This window comes from Coenobita brevimanus, chromosome 88 (genome assembly GCF_032717465.1).
Source record: "Coenobita brevimanus isolate Jiangsu-jjx chromosome 88, ASM3271746v2, whole genome shotgun sequence".
Classification (NCBI taxonomy): domain Eukaryota; kingdom Metazoa; phylum Arthropoda; class Malacostraca; order Decapoda; family Coenobitidae; genus Coenobita; species Coenobita brevimanus.
Genome location: NC_137041.1, coordinates 1,961,858 through 1,980,551, shown reverse-complemented (window position 1 = coordinate 1,980,551; position 18,694 = coordinate 1,961,858). Strand labels below are relative to the sequence as shown.

At 38.6% G+C, this 18,694-nt stretch overlaps 1 protein-coding gene across 1 annotated transcript in view; it reads right to left on the bottom strand.

The window, feature by feature from the left end:
* Positions 1-11,747: 11,747 nt before the first annotated feature.
* LOC145411157 (integrin alpha-PS4-like) overlaps positions 11,748-18,694 on the bottom strand; it is a 41,444-nt gene continuing 34,497 nt past the window's right edge. Inside the window, exons 16-23 of the mRNA XM_080281211.1 lie at positions 18,379-18,542; positions 18,164-18,254; positions 17,708-17,812; positions 15,798-15,934; positions 14,255-14,460; positions 13,841-13,937; positions 12,011-12,146; positions 11,748-11,858 (exon numbers count right to left, since the gene is read on the bottom strand). Coding sequence (XP_080137337.1) covers positions 11,748-11,858; positions 12,011-12,146; positions 13,841-13,937; positions 14,255-14,460; positions 15,798-15,934; positions 17,708-17,812; positions 18,164-18,254; positions 18,379-18,542 — 1,047 coding nt within the window. The remainder of the gene's footprint in view (positions 11,859-12,010; positions 12,147-13,840; positions 13,938-14,254; positions 14,461-15,797; positions 15,935-17,707; positions 17,813-18,163; positions 18,255-18,378; positions 18,543-18,694) is intronic.

Sequence of the window (18,694 nt, the reverse complement as noted above, 5' to 3'; positions counted from 1 at the left end):
CCCTCGCACCCACACTGCTGGGAGTACGTGATTATTAGTCTTTCCTGCCGCCCGTGTTCGAATGCCACTCAGGGATTCGCGAGGCTGGTCACTTGCCTTAAATGTCTGGACTGAGTAGCCTAGCCCCGGGCCTCTACGCTCCTGTTTGAATAGGGAAAAATAGGATTGATTGATGATATTATTGTTGTTTTTCCTGCAGTCTGTGTTCCAATTTCTCTCTCTCTCTCTCTCTCTCTCTCTCCCTCTCTCTCTCTCTCTCTCTCTCTCTCTCTCTCTCTCTCTCTCTCTCACACACACACACACACACACACACACACACACACACACACATTAAAATCCTTCCCATCAGATATCTTCCCATCTCTTACAATAGTTACCTACTATTAATTTCTCTCAGATGTAACATTACCCCACACATTACAGTACCATGACCTGGTGCACGTCTAGCCCTTACATCATTACGCTACATTAAAGCTAACATTACATTATATTCCAGCTAAATGGACACGTATGAGCCAGTGGTATGTTGAAAGTCAGAAAGCTTTTAACCGGGGGCACTAAAATGAGGCATATAATACGGCCGTCGTTATTCAGTTTTGCATTTCTTTCTTGTTGACCTATGATAGTGTTGTAGTGTTGCCCTTCAGATGGTGAGAAGTTGTCGTCATTAACTCATTCAGGTAAAGCGTGTGTGTGTGTGTGTGTGTGTGTGTGTGAACTGGTCAATAAAACACTTATCTTCATTTATTTCTTTGTATGTTTGAGTATGCGTGTGTGTGTTGTGTGTGTGTGTGTGTAAACTGGTCAATAAAACACTTATCTGTTCATATACTTGTTTGTATGTTTGAGTGTGCGTGTGTGTGTGTGTGTGTGTGTGTGTGTGTGTGTGTGTGTGTAAACTGGTCGATAAAACACTTATCTGTTCATTTATTTGTTTGTATGTTTGAGTGTGTGTGTGTGTGTGTGTGTGTGTGTGTGTGTGTGTGTGTGTGTGTGTGTGTGTGTGTTCATTTGCAACTGATATGACAGTGACAACAGGCGGAACTCATCCATAATGATGTTCCAGGTAGGGAGAATGTTTTGTGTGTATTACGGTAATTTAGTGTCACACACACACACACACACACACACACACACACACACACACACACACACACACACACACACACACCCCCTCTCTCTCTCTCTCTCTCTCTCTCTCCTGTGGTGCGTGCAACAATATTAATCCATTAGACCTAGTCCCATATATACTTACAGCAGCCTCTGACAGCAGGAAATATGAGTGTTGAGTCACAGGGAATGTTTTATGTAGATTACGTAGAGAGAGAGAGAGAGAGAGAGAGAGAGAGAGAGAGAGAGTTTGGGTATTCGTATGCGCGCTTGTTTGTGTATGTGTTCGTCTACAGTTTGTGCGTGATGTGTGCATGTAATGTGTGCGTGTGTACATAATGCAAATGCATGGATGTACATTATGTATGTAATGTAAGTGTCTATGTACGTGTATGAGTGTTTTTGTAGTACATTCTCTCTCTCTCTCTCTCTCTCTCTCTCTCTCTCTCTCTCTCTCACACACACACACACACACACACACACACACACACACACACACACACACATGATATATGTATGGAACTCTTTAATGACAAAAAATTTTCTCATACATGAAAATCCTCTGGCGGTAGTAGTAATAAAATATGTCATCGTACTGAAAGGGTTGCGGTTGGACCACAATATATAACTGAGAAAGTAGTATAAGTGAGAAATTATATGGGGGTGATGATGATGATGCTATAGAGAATGATGGCGATGGTGGTGTTGATGATGATGATGATGATGATTGTTCTGACTTTGCAGATGTAGAATTAAATATATATCTATCTCCCTTAGTAATTTCTTTCTCCTTCATTTTTACAGGATGGCCACAGCGATTTCGTCTTAAGGTAAGTGTAAGTCAAAATTTATTGTACAGTCAACCAAAATGTATCAATGTTTTCGATGATGATGAGGAGGCTGGTAGTAATAATAATAATAATAATAATAATAATGATAATAATAATAATAATAAAATCCTGTGAGTAATGGTACTTTTTGTGGGCTGTTCATGCATCGTTAAATTTATTCTTGCTACCTACAGACGACTTTATTCTGTTGTGGGGAGACACTTCTTTTAATTCATGAGTATTTTATTCCTTCACTGGATTTTTTTTTTTTTTTACTTCCCTGGGTATTATTTCTTGCTTTATTTTTTTTTTTTTTACTTAACTGTTTTTTTTTTTTTTTTTTTTTTGCTGCACTGGGTATTATTATTATTATTTTTTTGCTGCACTGGGTTTTTTTTTTTACTTCAGGTTTTTTTTTTTTTTTTTTTTTGCTGCACTGGGTATTATTTTTTTTACTTCACTGGGTATTTTTTTTTTTTTTTGCTGCACTGGGTTTTTTTTTTTTTTACTTCACTGGGCATTTTTTTTTTTTACTTCACTGGGTATTTTTTTTTTTTTTTTACTTCACTGGGCATTTTTTTTTTTTACTTCACTGGGTATTTTTTTTTTTTTACTTCACTGGGTATTTTTTTTTTTTACTTCACTGGGTATTTTTTTTTTTTACTTCACTGGGTATTTTTTTTTTTTACTTCACTGGGTATTTTTTTTTTACTTCACTGTGTATTTTTTTTTTTACTTCACTGGGTTTTTTTTTTTTTTTTACTTCACTGGGTATTTTTTTTTTTTACTTCACTGGGTATTTTTTTTTTTTACTTCACTGGGTATTTTTTTTTTTTTTTACTTCACTGGGTATTTTTTTTTTTTACTTCACTGGGTATTTTTTTTTTTTTTTTACATCACTGGGTATTTTTTTTTTTTACTTCACTGGGTATTTTTTTTTTTTTACTTCACTGGGTATTTTTTTTTTTTACTTCACTGGGTATTTTTTTTTTTTTTTACTTCACTGGGTATTTTTTTTTTTTTACTTCACTGGGTATTTTTTTTTTTTACTTCACTGGGTATTTTTTTTTTTTACTTCACTGGGTATTTTTTTTTTTTACTTCACTGGGTATTTTTTTTTTTTTTTTTACATCACTGGGTATTTCATTTTTTTTTTTTTTTTACCTCACTGGATATTTCCTTTTCTTCGCTGGGCATTTCTTTCTTTTTTTTTACTTCACTGGGTATTTTTTTTTTTTACTTCGCTGGGTATTTCTTTCTTTTTTTTTACTTCACTGGGTATTTTTTTTTTTTTTTACTTCGCTGGGTATTTTTTTTTTTTTTTACTTCGCTGGGTATTTTTTTTTTTTTTTACTTCGTTGGGTATTTTTTTTTTTACTTCACTGGGTATTTTTTTTGTTTTACTTCGCTGGGTATTTTTTTTTTTACTTCGCTGGGTATTTCCGTTTTACTTCCCTGGGTATTCCTTCCTTTTTTACTTCATTGGGTATTTTTTTTTTTTACTTCAATGGGTATTTTTTTCCTTTTTTTAATTCACTGATGATTTCTTTCTTTTTTTTTTTAATTCATTTGGATTTCTTTTTTTTTTTTCTTACTTCGCTTGAGATTTTTTTCACTTCACGGGGTGTTTTCCTTTTTCTTTTTCTTGTTTTTATTTCGCGTTTATTTATTTATTTTTTGCTTCATGGAGTCACATAAAGCCTTCACCTACCTTATAATTGGCAACCAGTCTCCCCTAAACTGAGAGAAATCGTCTGTAGGTAGCAGGGATTAAGCTTATGTTGACTCTACTGCCTCACTGCACACGGATCATCAAAGGTAGGTCATCTCGTGGACTCCCTAGCACCTCTTCCTTAGCGATTTATTTTTGGATTTGGCTAATATCCTTTTGTATGTTATTTATGCAGTGTATGGAGGTAGATGGACTTTTGCAACGGAAGAGGGCAGTACGGTGTAATAAGCAGTATAAATCGCTTAGGAAAAGGTGTAAGGGAGCGTCCATAACCGCCGAAATACGAGCCTGTTGTGATTATTTTTACACATTACAGCCAGAAACCATCCATTAAACATGAATATTTGGCTGCGTTTAGAATTTTCATGTTTTATCATATATCTGTAGTGTTTTAGGTAATGGAGTATTGGTGTGCTCTTGCTGTCACTATTTATGCCTCATCTTTTTCACCCTCTCCGTCTCGTTTTTCAAAAAGATTCTCGTAATGATTTTCTCAAGCCTAACCCTTTATACCGGTATTATTTTGTGGCCCATTTTTTTTTTTTTTTGAGGGGGAGGGGATTATATATCTATGTCTGAGCTCATGGTACATCATTGAAGCCTTTTATTTTTTTCTGCGTTCCATATTTTGGGTGATTTACAAACACTTTATATCTGTTTGTGTAATTGTGTAATGTATGTATTTTTTTTTTTTTTTTTTTTTTAGCTCCGCGTCGTGCATCAGGTGAATTACGTACCGGTATTGTTATTTTTCAGACAAACATAATTTAAACCTTTTTTGTTGTTGTTGTTGTGTTTTTGGAGATTCGTTAATTGTGATGCTCTGTCAAAAAACACCATTGATTCGTGTGTGTGTGTTTGTGTGTGTGTGTGTGTGTGTGTTTGATGGGGGAATGATGCTCTGTTCAAACACCAATGAATAATTGTTTCCTAAGCTCCGTTTAGATTTTCATGTGCCTTTTTAAGTACTTAGTCCGGACACCATTTAAGCCGTCGAATCGATTGACGTTGTGTGTGTGTGTGTGTGTGTGTGTGTGTGTGTGTGCATGTTTTGTTTAACTTTCCAAGTGATTTTTAAAAATTGCTATTTTTCACCCAGACACTTTCATTCATTTGTATTTTTAGTTCCGTTTCGTTTTCTAAGTAATTTATTTATTGTTATTCTGTTGTCAGACACCATTTAATTTATCCACGTGTTATTTTTTTTCCCTCCATTTAGCTTTTTTTTTTTTTTTTAAGCAAACAGTATTATAAAACTTTCATCTGTTAATTGTGTTTAGATTGTTTCAAGTGTTTTAGTAATTGCTTAGTCCGAACACACTCTACTTTCTTTTTAACTTCGTTAGATCCAGCACCTCCGTTAGACCCCCCCTCCCCTTTTTGCTATACATACTTTCCCAACCTCTTCCCCAGCCATCTCCGTTCCCCCTCCCCCTTGTTCTTCCCTTCCTTCACTCACTCCCACACTCTAGTCACAGGAGGGAGTGGAGTACAGTGTACTGGGTGTGTGTCAAAGCGCAGCCTGGAATGGACTGACTTAACCCCTCCATTCCAACACTCCCGTCCCACCTCACACACCTCCGTCCCCCCCCTCCCCCCATCTTCATCTCTTTCCTCACCCACTTACTCACTCATGCACTATATTACCCCCCATTGAAGTCTAGGGGCTCGAGGTTTGACTGCAATTAATCTGGTATGTTTAAGGGATGATATTTTTTCTTTCTGGAATTTATCATTGACTTGCGAAAACCCCCAGTTCGTTTGATGCATATTACCACGACGGAACTATGCATTATGGTCTAAGATTGATCTGTATAATGACCAGCCTGCCTTCCCTGGGTGTCATAATGTGATTGAAACCCCCTCAGTTACCATTTGGAAACCATGTGGGGCTCCCATACCATCAGGGGCATGCAAACCACCACACCAACGTGCACCACTGAACCAAGATCTGTCGGTCTATCTGTTGCCAGACATCTTAATCCTCTTAAGGGGTGATTACAAATAAGTCGCCTCCATGTCCCCCTGTCCTATGCCATTTGGCTGCTCTCTCCCGGACTCAACCCCCCCCCCCCCTTCATATGATTCTCCTCTCCATTTCTTCTCAACGTTGGTCTCCCCTTCCACATCACTCACATACTCTTCTAGTCAGTCTCATTTTCCATCCTCACCTCATGGCAAATCATCTAAAAGTACAGTATTTCCCTTCACACTTTGTCATCCACATCAGCACCACATTGCTTCTTTACTTCCTCGTTTGTCTGTCTGTCCATGTAACTCATGTTCTCCTCAAATAACAACAGTACTGTAGTTAACTAAACGAAGGTATAGATCAGCATTCAAAGCATCTCACTAGGGCAGCCATTTTATTGTAAAATACTATACAGTATTTGGTTGAGTAAAACACTGGGTTACTTCTTATTAGTTATTGTTCTCTTACTTGCATAAGTGAACTTACAATATACAGTCATTCATTACAACATTGGTAAGCTGGACATACAGTAAACCCTCATTATAACAAAGATGATTAAATGAATTCAACTTTAACAAATTCGTTGAACTGAACAGACAATTTCCTTTTACAGTTTGCTGAAAAATGTTCAGTACATACATAGGAGGACACAGGATGTACAACACAGATAACAGGAGTCTTATTAGACCATTATGAGATTATTGGTTAAAAAAATCTAGGGTCTAACCATTTCCAATTTCTAAAAATCAGCAGAAAACAGAGAGAGAGAGAGAGAGAACATGGCAACTTGACCTGAGTTGTACAGTGCTGCATTGAGCCTATAGAAAATCAGAACACAGTACTGCACATGAACATTTGGGGTATCGTATGAAATAAACTAGGGTACGTGTGTAATGAAGCTGGATATGTAAAATAAGTTGACTTTTTGAATGGAGGATTTGGTTAACATTTTGGATATGAGGACCCATGGTTCCTCCATTCAGTTTGTTAAGTTAAAACACAATACCTGAGCACTTAGGGTATCATAATGTATCAGGTGAACTAGGGCAGGTGTATGATGAAGCTGGGTTTGTAAAATAAGCCGACTTCTCAGTGACGTATTTGATTAACATTTGGATAAATGGGCTCATTGCCTCCAGTTCCGATTGTTATTAAGAGGGTTTACTGTACAGTTGCTCAGTACCATAATTTATGCTCAAATGTTAAATCTTTGCCCTATGGATACACTTTTGAAATTCTTGCATACTCATTCATTCACACATGACAATTTAATACTGCTTTTGAAAACACTAGATCCATGAGATACACATGGCACTTAGGAAATTAGAGATCACAGCACATAAATAATGAACACTTTCTGGCATTTGAACAAGCATAGCCAGTCATTGACTTCTTTTGTCACTTATATTCAGGATGAGGCCCAGAAAAGGATAACAAATTGACCACTTGTGAGTTTTGGGCTACATGGAAGTTGAAAATATTGATACAGATTATTTTCTTAGCATCAGCTGAGAAAATAATCTGTATCAATAAATTGCTTTTAATATAGATAAAACACTGTGAGAAAATAGCTTTGGCATAATATCAGGTACGGTACTTGCTAAACAATGTTATAGTTTGATTTGGCAATAAGGAAAATACAGTAATAAGCAGTATTGCACTTTCCCTACTTTCAGCAGAGTGGAAGCATAACGTTCTTCAGCAAGTATTCGATGTGTCAAAGCTATTTTCACATAACGTTTATCTACATACTTAAAATACAGTTATGCTGCTACTGTAAAAATGATCAGTGTCAGCGTTTTCATCTTCCTTGTCACCCAAAACTAGCAAGTTGCCAATTCAGCTACCACAAACTTGAACATAAAATCTCCTTCATATTTTCTTTTATCTTGTACATTTGTGAGCCATTGCTTCTGCTCTCTTTCTGATTTTATCCTTGGTAGAGGGAAACTGAAGACAGGAGCCTGTATTCTGGGTATTTAAGAAAGCACCCTAACACCTATTCTTTACCAGTTTACTCTTGCAGTGAGCTCGGTAAAAATCCCTTAGGTGTTATTTTTGCATTATTTTTGCCTTCCATGTTGGTGTTTAAAAGATAAAAACAACAAACAAGAGAGCAGTAAGGGTTGGTATGGAAAATAAATTACTTAGGAAGAGGTGTTTGGGAGCATCCTTAATTGATGAGAATACCGACGAGGGATTTACACTGAACAAAGACCTGGTGTTCAGATTGTAGTTCGATGCCGGAGATAGATGCCTTCATGTGATGGCACCGTTTTTGTTGTGCGGTAGGGTTGCGAGAAGCAAACTGGAAAAGACCTGGGACGAGGTCGTAAAGTGTGGCCTCAGGGACAAGGGACTAATTAGGGAGGCTGCTAGAGATCGGGCAATGTGGGAAGCCGCCGTTAGGTGACCAAGGTCGACACTTGCAGGGGGAAGTGGTGGCAGTATCGGTAGAGAGGCGGCCTGCAGTCGTAATGGACCAAGGTTCGAATCCCGGCTGGGGCAGGGTACAGTTTAAGAATTTGAATTTCTCAAAAAGCAGCCTTTTCTGATCTACCAGATGGGCCACCGACATGTCATAAAAGTACCCCCGCTAATACCAGTACACCAATCCTATATGAGACAGCCCTAGCATGCATTCAATATGAATGGTGGGTGTTAGTGCCGAAGTGGTGACATGTGGAGATGTAGGAGGACTACTGGGCCCCAAGGAGGACCACTGGGACTCGGGAATAGGCCACGAAGCCTTTGCCCAGAGTTGGACACATAAAAAAAAAAGAAAAAAAAAAATGCTGGATCCTTTATAAATGATGCAATGCAATATGGCAACACAGAAGGCCTTTCTCTCCAGCACCAGGAGTGGAGGGTGAATCAGTGCCATGACTCATGAATGTACCAAACTAAATTTATGATTTGGTCCAGAATTTGTGCAGGGAAGTTCTTACCCTGCCAGTCCTTTCAATGTGAGATTTCTTTCCATAGTTGGATGAATTGCCAGGAGGTAGTAGGAAAAAAAAATGAAAAGACACCCTCATATTAAAAGGCTTAATGGAGATTGCTTTTATCATCATCATCATCGTCGTCATCCAAATTTTCCCATGGTATTAATGGCAGCATATGGGCCTGGGGTTAGGCTACTCAGTCCTGACAGCAAAGGTTATGGTGACCAGCCTCACTGGTCTCTGTGTGGCATTATGCAAGCAAGAAATGCCAACCATCCCTCAGATGGAAACCTTTACAGGCTCCATCCAGCTGGAGCACCTTAACCCACTAGACCACCAGGCATATACTGTATATGGTTATATGGTTACCACCCAGCATAGTAAATAACTTTTTCAATATGAGACATCTTTTACATTCAGTAAGCCACCTGGAGAGAGAGAAGAAGAAGAAGAAAAAAAAAACACATTGAAAAGGTCATTACTATAAAAATAATAAATGTACAGCATAAATAGAGAATCTGAGACTCTTATCAAAATTACTAAAGCCAATGGAGAAATGTTTGCAGGAATTTTTTGATGTCTCTCCATTTACTCTAGTGACATCCTTTACTGGTTTATTCTTGCTACCACCAGAATGACTTTATACAGTTAATGAGAGATTTCTCGAAAAAGGGTACTTACGTACAGCCTTCACAAACCCCTGTGATACTACGTGACTCTCCTGAATTGAGTAAAATTCTCTGTTACAGTGCAGCCTTGAAAACTCAAAGTGTATGTGGCCAAGAGCAGTTTCGGAAAAAATAAATAAACATATAAATGAAATAATAATAATAATAATAATAATAATAATAATCCATCCATCCATCCATCATCCATTTCTACGTTGCCCCATGAGAAGCGTAGAAGCCCAGGGCTAGGCAATTTGGTCCTGACATTTAAGATGAGAGTGACCAGCCTCACTCATCCCTGAGTGGCATTACATGAGCAGTAACCCCAACCATCTCTTGGATATAAACCTTCACCTGCTCAATCTTATAATAATAATAATACAAAAAATAATAGCCTAATAACAATAATGATAGTAATAATAATAATCATCTGATTTTGCTCACTTCCAAGCATCCTGAGGCTATGCCACTAATAGTACAGAACATTTAAGGGCAGGAGACTGACCTACACCTCAGGTAAGGTCTACATGATAGAAAAACCTCTGGCCATCTCTTGGACATAAACCTGTGCATCTAGGCCACAGTGCATTTTGACCAGAGCACTCTGCCTGCCACACCACAAGGTAGTTCAAACTTTTGAAAAATTAGAACTTTAAAAGTACTGTACTGGTAATACTTCACTGGCTTTCCTCGTCCTGTCTCTTATTCAAAACATACCTTTGCCAGACCAAGACTGAATGAAGCTAAAATGGTTGTGATTTCAAGTACAGTAATGCCTAAGTCTGTATTATCATATTCGAACTTGAGATGTATGGAAAATTTTTAGGTTTGAATTTTTAAGGTTGCACTGTAATATCATAGCAAGAATAAAATTAACAGTGTGTCATCTGCTTAAAGGGTTTAAGAGTTATTGTCTGGCTTATTCAATAAAGAATATTTCCAATAATGAAAAACTAGTATGATCATAGTGTCAGCCTCATTCAGTAAAGAACATTTCCAATCGTGAAAAATTAATATTAACATACATAGGAAGTTTTCCATTACCATGGAACTGAAAGCCCAATAATTTCAATTCCAATTACAGTACATGAAGGCCTACAATTTACAGCATCTCCAGATCTTTGGTATACATGACTACAAAGCTTACAAAAAATTACAGTAGTGCCTAAGTCTTAATCCCAGTGCATCAGAATATAATGCCAAAATGAAATGATATTCTTGAGGTGTGTTGTTGTTACTGTTGTGGCCACAGTCTCATCGAAAGTGCACCCACTAAACTGTTTCTTCTGCAGTCCACTATCCTCCTTTGGGGGGATGGGGAGGGAGATGAGGGTGTGTACAATACCAGGAAGCAGATTATATCAGTGCCACTGCATGAAGATTTGAAGTTATGAATATGTTGCTGTAGAATATGCCATTAAATGAAGTCAGAATGAGCAGGTAAAATCCTGTCTACTGCTTAGATCCTTTCTTAACTTCTTTGGTCTGAAGATTTTTTTCTTGCTATTTGCACAGTTTTATTTAATATAGGGAAGTTCTGTCATGTGGAAAGGATCCAGTGTGGTAATGAAAATAAATAAATAAAAAGAAATAAGAACAATCCCATGTTACCCCCTTGACGTTTATAGATCCTGTGTAATCTAGACCAGTGCAGTGAAGGGTAGATGATCAGCCAACTTGCACTCCCTTTGGTGGCAGTAAGTGATGAAAAACAACTCCAGTTACTTCCTTGGAATAAACTTGAGCACGGCATCACTGTGACTGGGATGTACTGACCACTAGATCACCAGGCACTAATATAACTGTATCTGTCTATTTATATGTGTTGCCAGAGACTGTTAGACCCATGGCTCCATCTTTCTGTCTGTCTGTTGCCAGATGCCTTAATCTTGTATGGCACTTTGAGGAGATAAAACTTCTGATCATTTGACCACCAGGCACAACATGACTCTGTCTATCAGTCTATCTATCTATCTATCCATCTACCTATTGCCAGATGCATTAATCCTGTATGGCACTTTGAGGTGAGTAATGATGTAATGAGAGGAGAGTTCATGCCATGAGATGACAAGGATTTTTTTTTTTTCCCCTGTGGATGGCAAATTTAAAGTGTAGCTGCTAATTGGCACAGCCTGAACTGTTGCATTTCCCATGGGTTAAGGAAGGCAGTGTGCAAGCCTTCAGTACAAAATGTCTCTGTTACAATGAATACAGTTGTCTGAAAATAGCAAGAAGGAAACAAAAATACATTGTCTGGTTTACAAGAATAAAATATACAAGGATGACATGGAGGGATGAAGTGGAGGTAAATATGGGAGAATGGGATGTGAATTGGAGGGAGGGCAGCCAAATGGTGGAAGACAGGGTGACATAGAGGTGATTTGTTTATGATCATCTCTTATGCAATTAACATGTCTGGCAATGGAGAGATACCTAAGTTGATAGAAAATACTGTACATAGTAACTAATCCCTAATCCTACCCACATTAACTAATCTCCCACCACTGCCGCATTTGACGAGCCATATCCAGGGGAATTGGACGCCACCTGTGCCCGCTGAGCCTTCATTTGCTCTTGTTCTTTGCGCTGGAAGAATCCCGCCTGAAGGGAGGGAGAGAGAGAGAAAAAAAAAATAATGTAATTGAGGATAAAACAGCTGTCCTGGGAGTGATAACAGCAATATCTTTTGTAATGTATTCAGGTGTAAGGAGTTGTCCATTTCCATCAGTTAATAGCAGAGTGACTATAGTTACCTTGTACAGTCCATAGGCCACGAGTCCCAAAAGCAGAAGTCCACCCAGCACAGCCAGAAGTATGACCCACCATGGTACACCCTTACCCCTCAGACTCTCTGGTTGAATTTGTGTTGACACCATGATGCTTGCAGTCCTGGTGGGGAGGTGGAGGGTCAGAATGTGTATCTATGCCTTGTTCTCTTTATATCTATTTGTCAAGTGCCAGATGTCTTAATCTTGTAAGGGGTGGCCACAAACAAATTGCTTCCACATTGCTCTGTCCTCTTTCAATTGGTTGCCCTCTCTTCAACTCACACTCTCGTCTCTTGTGTATCTCTCCACTCCATCCCTCCATCTCTTCCTTGGTCTCCTCCGCCTCCTCTTTCCCTCTAGCTCACACATACACTCATCTAGTTGGCATCTCATTCTCCATCCTCTCCACATGGCCAGACTCTCTCAGAGTTTTTCATAACACTTTCAGTCACATCTCTATAACATGGCTTGGGCCAAAATGATCATCTCTCTGTCTTGAACACTGAATTGTAATAAGAGATTAATAGGAATATATTGCAAGTCATGAAGAGGTTGCTATAGAAACAGTGTAGAACCACAGTATTGCCATATTCTGCCTCTGAGATATAGAAAATAGGCTGGAAAAGACATGAAAATCATAATGTATATCTAAGCTCTTCACCTTAACTTAGCCTAAAATGATTACATCCATCTTGAATACAGATTTGTGATATGAAATTAACAGATATGATGCTAGTCATGAAGAAGTGCTATGGATACAGTGTAAAGCCATAGTATTGCCATATTCTCTCATCAAGCTTGAGAAAACAGACTGGAAAAAGAAATAAAAAAATCCACCCAGTTGGGGTAAAGGAACTACAGTAAGCTGTGACTTATCAGTGATGTAGTGACACAGAAGGAGGGTAAATGGTTGAACATGTATAGTTAGTTCTCATTTCTTATTAACAATTATTTTGCATGAAGTCATTTCTGTATTAAGTTGCTGATGAATTAACTCGTATCACTCATTTAAATTGATGATACCGTACTGTAGTGGGAATATGCTCAAAGGTGTAATATCATCATCATGCAGTCTCAAATTACCCCATATAAACAGGAATGCAGATGCCTGGGGTTAGGCAACTTAGTCCTGACATTTACTAGTAAAGTGACAGTGACCAGCCTCACACATCCCTGAGTGGCATTATGCAAGCAAGATACCCCAACCACCCTTCAAATGGATAACCTTACATGCTACAGCTGGTTGGAGCAGAGACTTATAATTTACAGTATAATAAAAATAATGAAGAATAATTTTTTTGCAATGCGGAATGTAAAACAGTGTGCTTTACTGTATTATTAAATCAGAGATCATAGATGTGGACAGGCCACAGTTTTGATGATAAATTCTGAAACATGTCATGATGATACAGTACCGGTATGTCTAATAGTTTTTTTATTATTGCTGATTACCCTCTGTAACCATATACTGTAACAAGGTAACGGGGTGATGTGGAGCCTATTATGGTGCTCCTGTTAACTGAGAGGGGAGATGCAAATGTGTCCATCCAGGAACCAAACTTTTATACTCCTCCCCTCACATCAGTGTGGCAAGGTGCTGTCTGCCCAAAGGGAACATTGGTTCACTGCAGGGGTGATTGCTTGTTTGGGTTTGATGAGTTTGCTCATCCAGACAGAGAAAGGTTGTTTAACAACAACAATATGTTTCAGAAATTACCATAAAGAATTAAGGGCTTGCATATATCTTTGCATATGCAGTTTTAATGATACAGGCATTTATAGATCCATTAAGCAGTATGGACAGAAAAAACATACTTTTCACCAGTGAAGTGGAGGTCAGGGCTGAGGGAGAGGATGGTGGCAGTGGCTGTACTTTTGAACACACCTCCTGCTGTACTAGGCATGTGCTCAGCTGTATGGGAAGAAATAAAGATTACTACTGCATTATAAATCAGTCGATTGTACAGTATTTGTAGTTTAAGCCACACTGTAGTGCATTTATTCTAACCTGACAAAATTTCCTAACCCATTCTAGCTTAGCTCAGTTGATGCCCATGTGTTGTCAAACTGGAAGGTTGATTTGACTTGTAACCAAGAAGACTCACTCCTACCTCATATGTTCCACCAGTCACCACATGATTGTAAATTGCAGCTTGGAATGGCCTGCCAGTTGTGTAGGAGTTAAATATTATAAATATTAGGAAGTTTAATGTAGTCAAGTTCACTAACCCAGAAGAGCCAGATTAAACTCCATCATTATTTCAATATCCGCTGAGTAAGTCCCACTCGGCCAAGACTCCACAGAGCACCGAAGCTGGGCACACTCTACTATGCCACTTGAGCAGTTGAAGTCTGCTGCCTTGACCACCACTGACTCATCAACAGACTTGGCATTCCCGGCTGTCTTGGCATAGTTGTCATCATCCCTGTTTGTGCTGTGGATGGGAGTTACAATAGGAAATGCCCTTAGACTGTTGTGTTGATGGGGATGTGCTGGAAGGTGTCAGGAGAAGTACAGTGAGATGGTTTGGCATGCAAAGGAAATGGAAAATTAGAGACTGTCAGTGAGGTGGAGGGGTAGACCAGGGATGAGGTGGAGAGGTATGTGAATGAGGTTGATATGAGTTTCCAGCTGTCTCGACATATTTCTCATCATCCGTGTTTGTGCTATGGATGGGAAATACCTTTAGGGCATTGTGATGTTGATGTAGATGTGCTTGAAAATGTTAGGTGAAGTACCTTGAGATGGTTTGGTTGAGTGGAGAAAATGAAGAATGAGATATTGACTAGGAAAGTGTATGTGATTGAAGTGGAGAGGGATAGGGGGTGGGGGGAGACTAGGGATGATGTGGAGAGATGGTGTGGAGAGGTACATGTTGAGTCAGAGGGAGGGCAGCTTGATAACTGATGACAGGGTAACATAGAGGTAATTAATTTGTGCCACTCCCTCTGGCCATCGATAAATAGATGCAGACTTGTTGGCTCAGGTGGTTTGTTGTTGGCCTATATTTGGAAAATATTGTACTCAGTCATATATTCAATTCCCATGACAACCATTTGACTCTAACGTGGCCCAGATTTTCATAATTTTGTCGTTTGTTTTACATAACTCTGGCAGGAAAGGACAACACTACAGCTCTACCTCCTTGTTATAGCATCCTCCATGAATAGCATCAGATTCTGCTGTTAATCTGTTGTTACAGTTCAGTATTCAAGGTAAAGAGATGGCAATTTTAGGTATGATTAGAGTAAAAAGGGTGTGCCATGGAGTTTTTGGAATGGATGCTCACAAATTAAAAAAATGCTTCCCCACAGTAATCAAATATCCAGACCTTCACTCTGAGATGGTTTGGTTATGTGGAGCAAATGGAAACTGAGGCTCTTTAATGCTTTTACTCTGACTTAGCTGAAAATTGTCATCTGTCCATCATGAGTGCTGCATCATTACAAGAGATTAACACCAGAATACGATGCTAGTCATGGAGAAGTACTGTATTATGCAGAGGACAAAAATTTTGACCAAGTTTAGGTGAAAGCACTGCATTAACCAAGAGGACTTATTCTTACATTATAACTATGGCTCACTGAATTTGATGCAGGTGTGATTTAGTATTAAAGTTGTCAGTGACCCAGTTCTGTCAGGTGAACACAAACTGACAACTGTATGCCAGAGACTGTGTGTGTGTCTGTGAAAAACTTTAATGTGTAGCTGTGTGCGTGTATGTGTACTGTATGTATGTATATGTGTGCACGTGCATACATGCATACTCACGTTGGTGGTGTGGTTGTGGTTTTGCCATCAATTGGTGCCACATTAACAACATTACTGTCATCCTGGTTGTTGCTGGTGGCAATGGCAAAGTTGGCACCATACAGCTGGCACAGGATTGGCTGGCCCAAGAAATTTGCCTGAAATACATGATGTGATTTTTATCAAGAGGTGACTGGAGGTTATTCATTTCAACTTGTTTTGCTTATTCATTTACTTTATAAAGGCACCAACATGCTTGCTTTCATAAGCCTTGGTTACATAATGGTGACTCTCCACACTGTTTGATCTCTAGCAGCCTCTCTATTCAGTCCCTTATCCCCGAAGCAGTACTTTATAACCTCATCCCAGGTCTTTCTTGGTCTGCCTTCAGTAGTTTAACCCTCAGCATTCACACCTCACACCTGCACACACCTGCACCCAATTGTCATCACAAGACTAATGCATTCAAGTCCCATCCTTCTTTTCAATTCTTCATTCAAAACCCTGATCCCCCTTTCCCACCAGGCTGTCATTCAAAGACGCACTACACATTCATCTAATTAAGTCATATAATGCCATCAGGGGAAGTGAGTTATTGTCATTTTATTCTAACTTGGCCCAGATTTGTGTTGATTCACAGTTTATTTCTTGTAGCTCAGTGGCAGAAAAAAAGTGTTATGGATATGGATTCTTTCCGGAGCACTTCCTTGTGATTACAGTGCTTTCACCCTAACTTGACTCAGATTTTTGTCCATTCACAGCTTATATCTCATAGCTCAGTGGCAGGGATAAAAAAAATAAAAAAGATGCTACAGCTCTGCATCCTTTTCAGCACTTCTTTGTGATTAGTATGATATTCTGTTGTTAATCCAATGTTACAGCTCAGTATTCAAGATAAAGAGATGGTAATTTTAAGCCAAGTTAGTGTAAGAAGGATATAGTCATCTACCCTAATATGAAATGGATTACAATAACCTAGCCAGAAAAGGTGACAGGGGATTGGCAGTTACTCTTTGAACTACTCAAGAAAAACTATCCAGATCATAATTAATGCCTTCACCAAACATTCTTCATCGCAGTATATAGCTGTTAATCAATGTAGTAATACCATTCATCATTATTAGGTGGACAGGATGTTGTCTAGGGAAGGGTCAGGGTTGATATAATTTACATCAACATTTTTTTAACACAACATATCACATATTGAACTTGCAGATGGACTTTAACATAAAATACATACAGATATTTTCAACTCTTTTTTTTTTTTTACATCAACATATCACTTATTTAACCTCCTAATGGACTTTAACACCTAACACATACAGATACTTTTACTGACAACACCATATACAAATTGATATTTAATAGCAGCACTGAGTATGGCATTTATGTATTTGAAACAATAATCTCTCTTGTGGAACATATCTCTTATCTGCAGTGTTAAGCAAGGAATTATTGTATTTATCTGATTTGTCGTTTTTTCTTTTTTTCTTTTTTTACAATACATGTATGAAATTGATGCCATGCTTCCTCGTAAGGAATGCCCATCATAAGGTTGGCCATAATGCAGCTGATGTTTTCTATGAACTAGTAGCAAAACCAAGTGCAAAAACCAGTTTATTATTTCCCAGGAGTTGCTTGAAGATGTTGAAAACAATAAATTAGAAAAGATAGCTGAAATGAATGATAAGATTTGTAACATTGTGAGAGTCTCACAATGGATTTTGTTTTTCTGTTCATTCACTCAGAAGAAAGATCACCAAGAAATTGTACTTGTGGCTGAATGTTTCCTGCCTAAGAGTGATTACTGTGTCTACTTATGAAGCTTGTAGCCACACTTCATTCATGGTAGTACCTGTCAGGGTTGATTGAAGCCACCAATCTCCTACCTAAGCTTTTTTAGTCAACTAGTTGTTGATGTTGGTACTCACTGTCGGAGAGAAAATCTTGGTGAAATTCTGTCCGTTCTTGAACCTAACAGGAATGTCAGCTGTGAATGACACGTGCTTCACTGGGGTTGGTCCTGACTTCACCAGCTGGGGAAGAAAGCAGAAATTAAATACAGTATTTACATTAAACCATTGGTGCTGGAGAGGGATGCTTTCATGTGGTGGCATAGGTATAACTAGGTGGCTTCACTGCCTGGATGTACAAATGTCTGTAACTACTTCCCCATTCCCCTGAAAGGAGGATGGTGGACTGCAGAAGAGTAGTTTGAGCTTGCATTCCACCGGGTTCATATTTTAGATGAGCCTGGGGCCAGGAAAAGATGAAAGACAACTTTATTTCCATTGTGTGGATAATAGAAGTTATGCCTCGTTCTGTGTATAATTATTTAAGTGTATAAGGTATGCAAGGACATACTACAGAGCTTGATATCAACCTACTGAGAAGACATGGAGTACACGAGGTGTTAAGGTGCTGTTAACCTTTCCTTTCTCATCCACGCTGTAACGGATCTGCTCATCGTTTGAGTACCTGAAACATAAACACAATATCATCATCATCATCATCGTCATCATCATCATCATCATTTTATCTATTTATCTGTATCTGTCTATCTGTTTATCTATCTGTCTGTCTATCTGTTTATTTCACTCACCCATGAAGACTGATGCTAGCCTGAGCCTCAAGTTGCAGTGCCTGTGCAATACCGTTGTCTGATTGTACGGCTTCCTCACCCTCCGCTGCCACTATAACATTCACCATCAGCTGACTGGTGCTGTCAAAGAGCTGGCTGGCATCCACTGCCACTTCCACTGTGTCCTAGACAGGGAGATAAGCTGTTATTAAGTGAATGCCACAGCTGTATAAGGAAAGATAAGCCATTTTTAAGACAATGCTACAGCTATATAAGGAAAGACAAGCCATTTTTAAGGCAATGCCACAGCTATATATCCTTCCATAGCTGTATTATA